At 33.4% G+C, this 8601-nt stretch overlaps 1 protein-coding gene across 3 annotated transcripts; it reads right to left on the reverse strand.

The window, feature by feature from the left end:
* Positions 1-350: 350 nt before the first annotated feature.
* On the reverse strand, positions 351-8522 carry LOC129244806 (proteasome inhibitor PI31 subunit-like). Of its 3 annotated transcripts, none has more exons than XM_054882658.1 (5): positions 8409-8522; positions 2892-3145; positions 2533-2823; positions 2359-2471; positions 351-1204 (listed from the first exon to the last, which is right to left on the reverse strand). In XM_054882658.1, exons 2-5 carry the CDS (start codon positions 3072-3074, stop codon positions 970-972), a joined length of 822 nt encoding a protein of 273 aa, XP_054738633.1. In that variant the 5' UTR covers positions 3075-3145; positions 8409-8522; the 3' UTR covers positions 351-969. The 3 variants fall into 3 exon arrangements, with proteins under 3 accessions (XP_054738633.1, XP_054738634.1, XP_054738632.1); XM_054882659.1 differs by lacking the exon at positions 8409-8522 and adding an exon at positions 5110-5331 and having other exon boundaries at positions 2892-3125; XM_054882657.1 differs by lacking the exon at positions 8409-8522 and adding an exon at positions 5110-5330.
* Positions 8523-8601: the final 79 nt, after the last annotated feature.

Consider the following 8601-nt stretch of genomic DNA (forward strand, 5'->3'; position numbering starts at 1 on the left):
ATTGTCGCCCCAGTCAAGAAGAAGAAGAAAGTATAGTAACATATATACAAACTTATTTTTTCCAGTGATAAAGGGCCGTGTGAATGAAAATGTAGTTCAAGCAAATGCGAACAAATTTCAAATTTAAATTGGCTTTGAGGTGAACAAAATGTTCGGTTAAAGAAAGTGCTTTAGCTGTATAGTTAAAACTAATTTTTCCAGAATTGACTTAAAAAGATGTGAATACTTCAAATTACTAAGTTATACTTTGACTTTTAGAAGCAAATGATTAAGGTGCTGGAATTTTTTGTTTTACCACTTTGTTCGTGTGTTTTATACTCTTTTTCATTTAAATATCATAAATCTTTCAATTTTAGTATATTCAATATGCATATATTTTGTTATATTCAGTACTAGCTAGTATGTATATAATTCAAAAACTTTAGGTCCACCACTTCATTCAGTTGATTAGCAACGTACAAATACATTCTATTCTACAATTATTAAAAATTCTTATTTCATAACAAACTAAATAATTATCCTTCAGTTGTTTTTAAACCAAGCTATTTTATTGAATAATAAATAGAATTTATTTCTTCGATTTCTGCGATTAATTTCAAATAATAAACCGAATTTGCTCTCGGAAAGGTAATAATAAAGCCTTCCAACGCAAAATTTTAGTTTTTTCTACATTGATATTGGACAATTTAATCGATGATTAAGACTCACTCTAGCAACGTTTAAGGTGAAGTTAATTCTTACTATCAGTCTGTGTATCAGTTAGAAACGTTGAAAACACTTGTTATCGCCATTTCCTTCCATCTCCTTTATGTAATCCAGATAAAAACGAGTTTTAATTATAATTTGCGTCTACCAAGTAAATGAGTCTAACCAGCGATCAAATAGCCGTGGCGCAGTCATTATAATTATTATCCAACTAAATCATAAATGTATTAATGTTTTCTTTTCTCTCCATCTTTCTCTTTCGTTTTACATATAATAATCAAAGCCAAAATTTGGAGGTGCTAGATGATCTGGATTCGGATCTGCTCGCACAAAATGTCCGTTTGGTCCAACGGGATCGAATCGCGGATTTAAACCGGAACTAAAACTGGGTCGCGAAGGCATCGGAAAGAGATTACCAGGGCCACCACGACCCAAAGGATCTAAGTCCCCGCGTCCAACGTCTGGAAACCCAAAAGGGCGCGGCTCCATGGGAAAAGAACTGCAACAAAAAATACAAAATAGCAAATTAGAAATTTATGAATGGTTTAGTATTTATAGATATAAACTTTATTCGCACTCTGCAAACGTTAAAAAGCAGCCAAGCAAAATTACGAGATGAAATTTCATGTCAATGTTGTTACTGATCGCACTTGAGACTAACAAAGCAATTAAATATGACGAGGCTAAATACTTATGCAAACTGTTTGTTGCTCTGTAAGATCGTACAATAACAGCATAAACACATCGCCGACAGCTGACGACACGCAGCATCTGTCAAATATGTTTTTATGAACGCAATTATTTAAACGACCGCACAAAATTTTAAGTCTCGTTCTAATTTGGCCGGCGTCCATGAGCAGATGTAGAGCTACACTTACAAATCGACCGTTATTTAATCAAACAAAAAAGCATACAAAAATTGTGCTCTTTAAGCAAATTGATTTATATAATATTTTTTCTTTTTACACCACAATATATCACTATGAACAAGTTGTTTGTCACTGCCGATTTGAAAATATGTAAGAAGCTGGCTTTAAGACGACTTTTGTCGACAAGGAAATTTTCCCGTCATTTCGTCGTGAAGCGTCGTCATCGATGTGTTTATACTATGATGAAACGAACGCTCCCATGCAATTAACCCTAGAATGCTAAAGATTGTTGTATTTTGTAAAGTTATAAAAAGCTTACAAGCTATTCTTTAATTCACACTTATTTTAACGCAAAAAATCACTGCTGAAATTAAAAGTCGCATTATTATTTATCTTGGAAGGTAAAGCTTTGAATTTAATTATTTTGCTTCATTCCGAACTTAAAGTTTAAACTTTAAAGCTTGATTCGAGAGATGTACACACACACACAAGTAAACATGTGCTTTCATGTATACTCAGTTATTTTATTTGAAACTGAATCAACAACGGTAAGTTATGATGGGTTTGAATAACATGGTAATCGGTTCTACGACAATAGGCACTTCGTTATCGAATTTACGATCCGGCCAAGCACTATCGCTCCAGCAGCATTCACGAAACATTTATGCGGAAGTTTTATGCTACTACAACAACATCGATATCAATGCGAGGGTATTAAAGCATATTTTTTCCACATCTGGGCAATTCAAGTTGTTTAATGAAAATCATAACATTTCTTACTTACGCCATTGGTCTCATTGGTCCGCCAATTGTAAGTGGGTCTCGGAAATTTGAGGAACGTGAATCCTGATTTACACTTGTTTGTGTAGTAACTTCCCGCGTATTGCCTGTGAACACCTGTACAAGCCAATGCATTAGATAAATTAGAAGAAAAACGTGTTTTTATGTTTTTAGTTACCGGATCAATGAATTCTTTACGGTAACGATTTAATATCAGCGACGCCTCAGGCATCAGTGTGTTTAGCGGTCCTTTGAGTTGTTTAACCCATTCCTGGGGGCTTAAAGTTATATTGGTCACCTTGTTGTCTTTTACATCAAGCAAATTGAAAGTTGTAAAATCTTCTGTATTGTGTCCTATTAAAAGATACAATCGACCATTGTGCAAATAGCGCAAAGCATATCTAATGCCTCTTTCGTTCCAACCGTCGGGTAATAATTCAGAACCAACATCTTCAGGCGATATAGTTTTCTTGTATTAATATAAATGTAAAATTAGATTTGTATACTTATGTTAATATCCAATTGTAAATTACTTACATCCTCACCAATGCCAACACATTGCATCTTATATTGTTTCACAAGCAAGAAGTGTACTAATGCTACCAACACATCGGATTTCTTCGCGACATTTTTTTCAATTGTCTTGTATAGCAAATCCCAGCCAAAAAAGTCGTTGGCTGGTGCGCCAGTTGCCGAGGACCCTGCTCCTCCAGACGACATGCCTCCAAAAATTTCGAAGCAACGAACTGCTTTGTGATAATCTCTGAATTTCTACTGACGTTATTTGATTTCTTTAAGAAAAAAAAAGATTTCAATATTTTTGACATTTTAGTTTAAGTAGATTTTCTTATGATGAAATTAATGTTTGCTTACATCTACTAGTAAGAAAACCAGATGTTTACAAGCATGTTCCCATACAATAAACAAATTAGAAGAATTTTATAAAATCTATAGTGAAAAATTTAAGTAAAAAAAGTTAACATAGAAATAGTGCGCAACTTTGACGTGAACAGAACCAATAGGGGATTTCCTTACAGTGTTTTATTTACTCGAAACATGCTAAAAAAGCGCACCGCGAAAGTGTTGCATATTTCATACTCCGCAAATTATATATTGGATATAAGAAAAGAGAACGATTTACTAACACATTTTTTAACATTTTAAATCTTCGCATAACTATTTTAACGTTAGCAGATTAGTTAAAATCAGATTAACGTCGCTCACCTCAGATTTTGTATACGGTAAAAAATTTTTCACTCTAATAGTGCTCTAAAAAGCACACGCGACACAATGAATAAGCTTAGAAAAGATCACAAAAATCAGACAATCCTGGCAGAGTATGAAATAAATGTAACATTGCTAAGAGAATAGGAAGCGCTATTAGTCCTGCAAAACCTTTGCACGGTGCACGGGTTACATTCCATGCGATAGCATAACAAAATTCAACCGAAACCCATGTATATTGTTTTGTTATTATTTTATTTTGAGCTTGTGGCGGGCAATGTACTCTTCCACTATTACACTTTCAAGGGCAAGATTTTTGCATTTCATGCTATTGTAAAATCGTGCTAGCCATAGAGACTCGTAACAGGTCTAGAATAAGACCTGTTAAGCCACCGAAAACCAAAAAAGGTATTTGTAGACTTAATTACGCTGCTTAAATTCATATAATTTGTTATGCAAGTAAAAAATGGGAGAGTTTTAAATGTCAAAAATAATTAACCAAGTAAAAAGTAAGATGAGCAACATTCATGTTTGTAGGAAGACAAAATTGTATATTTAATTCTATATGCATAATATGCAATATATGTATTTTTTTATACTGTTTTAAATTTTTGGTTTTATCGTCTCTACGCGAAAAAAAACGTGGATAACGTATGAAAAGTTGGACTTGGTTGATGAGGTTTTTTTTAAATGCAGTCAAAGGACACTTAGCAGAAAATTAGTATTCGCTCTTTGGCCTTTAATATCGCCCCATATTTTCAACTCGGGGTAATTAACTCCGTCGAGTACAATTTCTGGGTTTTCAATAGCTTAATGGTACTTGTTCTAGACCTACATATTTATAGAGAATCGTCTAAGAATTTAAACTATGAATTTGCAACCATTAATTCATGCGATTGAAACTTACGTAATGTAATTAATTACTTAAACTTAATTGTTATCATTTAAGCGTGTGCTTTATGAAATTAATATATAATTTTCTCTTATACCCTTTATTGGGTGTTTAGCCGAGCTCATCCTTCTATTTGTGGTGTGAGTCTTGATGTTTCTCCACAAATAGAGAGACCATAGTTTCAAGCCGCCTCCGAACGGCAAATGATTTTTTATGAGGAGCTTTTTCATGGCAGAAATACGCTCGGAGGTTTGCCAATGTCTGCCAGAGCGACCGCTGTTAGACACTTTTTCTACCATTTGGTGAACGGAGATTCGAACCTGTGCACTTCCGAACTGTAGCCAGGTACCAACCTAATCAACTACGGCGGCCAACACATATTATAAATGTGTATATAATAAGCGCGTACATCTCTTTGTTTGTTTGGCCAAGCTCCTCTTGCTATTTGTGGTGAACGTCTTGATGTTGTTCCACAAATAGCGGAGCCTACAGTTTATGCGCCTCCGACCGACAAATACTTTATTTATGAGCAACTTTTTCATGGTAACAATGGTAAAAATAAGAGGTTTGCCATTGTCTACTGAGGGAACATACACATATAAAATAAATGTTTTAAACAAAAAAATGTTCATTGCGTACCAGCCAAAAGAAAAATACGCTACTGCACTTCGCTTAATAAGATAGCCGTTGTAGTGTCCCAGCTCATACAAAAGTAATAAAAGTAAACCAACTGCTTATTTTAAATGCTTGTAAACTTAAAATTCCCTTTATACACATACAGTTATAATATTTAAAAAGAGTGAATTATACTGTGAAAATTACAGAAATAGAAAATATTCACGCAATTAGGAATGCGAAATTCGATACGATACGATACCAAATCGATACTTTCGCTATTCTATACAAATATTATTTGATCGATATTTTTATAGCGATATTTTTGGGATTTAGTACCTGTCAGTATCGAAGAAATGTATATAATATGTTATATAACTTTTCATTTGCGATATTTTATCAAGCAGAAGGGAATTAAAATGAAACATCCCAATGTACGCCAGTCCTTTTTTTTAATATTGCCGCGTTTAAATTGGGAAAATTCAAATGAATATGAACCTGCAAATGCAGATTTTTTTTCGGTTTAATGTACGGGCAATACTGCTGTTTCCGTGGCGCCGGAATCCGTCATCAGATTGCGGCGCCACGGAAACAGCAGAATCCCCTTTTCTACAAAACGAAACTGACGAAACAGCATATCAGGCACTTTTTCTCCTTAAAAAAATAATTGAAAAATCTGAGCAGCAGCAATGTGCTTCGAAGCAAACCCGTATAAATGAGTTAATTTCAAAGATGAATTAAATCACATTATGAATATGTAAAACATTAGCAGTTAAATAAAAACACTTGATAATTCGAGGTTTTATTTATTTTTCTCAAAAATTTCGAACCATTTAATAATTCAAACACTCGATAATTCGTAATATTTTAAGAGCCCCTCGGATTTCGAATTAACGAGAGTCGACTGTATATATATATTACTCAAAATAATTTTATTTTATTTAATAAACAAGTTATAATACGTTCACATATAAGTAGATGATCTACTTTTTCGCGCTTAACTCAAGATCCGTAATTAAAAAGCACGATTTCCCATACAAAATTTTTCTGCCAAAATCTGAGATTATAAAATAATCCTAGATAATGACGATACTTTTTGACATACAACCCTGTGTTTTCTGTGTTATCAATAAATATTATTACGAATGTAAGGAGAAACATCAAAATAAAAACTAAATGAAATGGATGCCGGCAAAGAAAATAGGTCTGTAAACATAATTCTAATAAAATTTTTGTTAAATATTAATTATGGATTCATTTTACAGAAAAAAGTGTGTGTCCATAAACGTTTTGTCCTCTTATTACTTATTATAAAATGTAATATAGAATATCCCATGCGCATTGCTGCATAATTTTTTGCAACCTCAGTAAACGTCGCATATGGATTTCCTCCAACTGTTTATTATTAGCTGTCAATTGCGCAATTAAATTAGCTGTTCTTTCTCTTTGTATTTTCTTCATATCGTTAATAATAATTAAAGAAACTAAATACACCGAATATTCCACCAAAATAATTTCTATGACGAAAAAACCTCTCAAAGTAGTATTGACAGCTGATTGTCAATTTTGCAGGTAATCTGCTATATGTGAACGGGTAGATTAATTTGGTGGATTTATAGGTGATTAATGCATATGTGAAAGTATTATTAGTCAAAACTAAAATTTTATGATTATGATAAAGGAAAGAAACCGAAAACCGGTAGTTTCCATTGCTTTCACTTATTTTCTTCTTGTTGAAGAGATGACGTCGCAACGAATTCGGATGGCGCAACCTTGTATTCTGTCATTTTTGAAAGTGAGTGACAAGGCAAGTCCATAGAAGGAGACTTCACAACAAGTATATTTACATGTCAAGATGTAGAACACATTTTTGGTGAATTTGACAATCGAGTGACGTCAGTAGAGAAAATAAACAAAGCATTGTGTACAAACCTATACACGTGCATATGTATATGTGCACAATTTATTCTATATTCTAGACTTGTTGCGTTGTGATCCACTTAAATAATCTTAGCTCATAGACCCGATTTACACGAGGAGACATCTGGAAGGGAAACATTTTGTTCGGGGGCGAAGGACGGTCGGGGAAGAGAGAAGGGATTTTGTCTCCCGTACTCGGCGACACGCTTTGCTCTTCTTATTCGTATTTCCAATCTTTCCAATTTTTGACAGTTGCTTCATTCGTTTTCTTATTTTTTGGGAGAAGGTTCTGAGTTATGTGTTGGTTTTCAACCAAACGGAAGATAACAAAGATGACAAACATCCGAACACTGCTTGGGAAATGCACGATTATTTTTGCTAGTAAAGTAGGTATAATTTAAAATATATTATGGGGCATGTTTATGTTGAATTCTAATTTTCCTCGCATTTCTAGTTACTCAAGTTAATTTTAAGTTAATTATTTACATATGAAGTATTTTTAATTTAATTTTTTTTATTCAAGTATAAGAATTTATAAATATATTTCAATAAAAAAACAACAAATTATTTAACCAGTTTGCATTTTTCATTCATATATTTAAGAAACTGTTGTCGAACGCTCTCTGCTTTACATGTAAGCGCGTGCTAGAATACATTCGAACCAGACGATGCTAAAGTGTTAAATGTCAAAATGTCGCGGAAACATTTTTGCCCGTGTGAACGCGAATGAAACTTCAAAAGAGAATTTCCAGTGTCTCCCTTCCAGATGTCTCCTCGTGTAAATCGGGTCATACTGGTCTGATTCAAAAATAAAAATAGAGATGTCCTCTACAGGGTTGCATGTGCTTCTGACAATTGTTTCTTGTCCATTGTTGCAGAGCTGTTACTATGTCATGATACAATTATACCAGTAATGCTGAAAAATGTTTATTGGGCAAACTTTAACATTATAATACTCAAATTCTCTTTATGAAACTATGATTTATGAATCTATGAACTTATGATTTGAAATGTCATCTGCTTGCTTCGGGCTATCAATATAAAATTTCGTATGGACGTAGGACCAGGTTTTCAGAGCTAGTTTTACAGTTAACCTAAGTTTGAATGCCTAATTTTGTACAGGCCTTAACTCAGTTTAAAAAATGTCACTGCAGTTAAACCAGCCTTCAGTATTGGAGGTAAAATAAGCTACGAACTTTACGAACAATATTGATAACGATTTTCCCTGTTTCTGTGGGTTTCTTAAAATTCATATTTTCCATTAATTTAAGCCTAAGAAGAACATAAAAAGATAACCGTGGAACCAGTCTATAAAAAATTATATGGCTGCGAATAAAATTTATATGTTCTTAAATCTACCTCAAAAGACATAGATATAAGAATTTGGATAGTTTTCGTCTTACTTGTTATGAAGCTTTATTGTTAAAGTTTTCCCATTGATCTTTCAGAAATAAAGTTTTTTTTTGCGTTTTTAAGTGGGTCCAAATTTGTTGTGTATGCGTATAAACTTGATTCGTGCAATTCTACTTTGACTAACTACCCGATGGTCCAATGGCGTGATGGTCCAACATGGCGTCTAAATCGAAATGGATACGA

Source organism: Anastrepha obliqua, chromosome 4 (genome assembly GCF_027943255.1).
Source record: "Anastrepha obliqua isolate idAnaObli1 chromosome 4, idAnaObli1_1.0, whole genome shotgun sequence".
Lineage (NCBI taxonomy): Eukaryota > Metazoa > Arthropoda > Insecta > Diptera > Tephritidae > Anastrepha > Anastrepha obliqua.

Coding starts and splice junctions, on each gene's coding strand:
- LOC129244806 (XM_054882658.1), bottom strand. CDS start 3,074: ATGTCGTCTGGAGGAGCAGGGTCCTCGGCAACTGGCGCACCAGCCAAC. Junction 2,472..2,532: donor GTAAAGAATTCATTGATCCG/GTAACTAAAAAC, acceptor TGGCTTGTACAG/GTGTTCACAGGCAATACGCG. Junction 1,205..2,358: donor GGACCAATGAGACCAATGGC/GTAAGTAAGAAA, acceptor TTTTTGTTGCAG/TTCTTTTCCCATGGAGCCGC.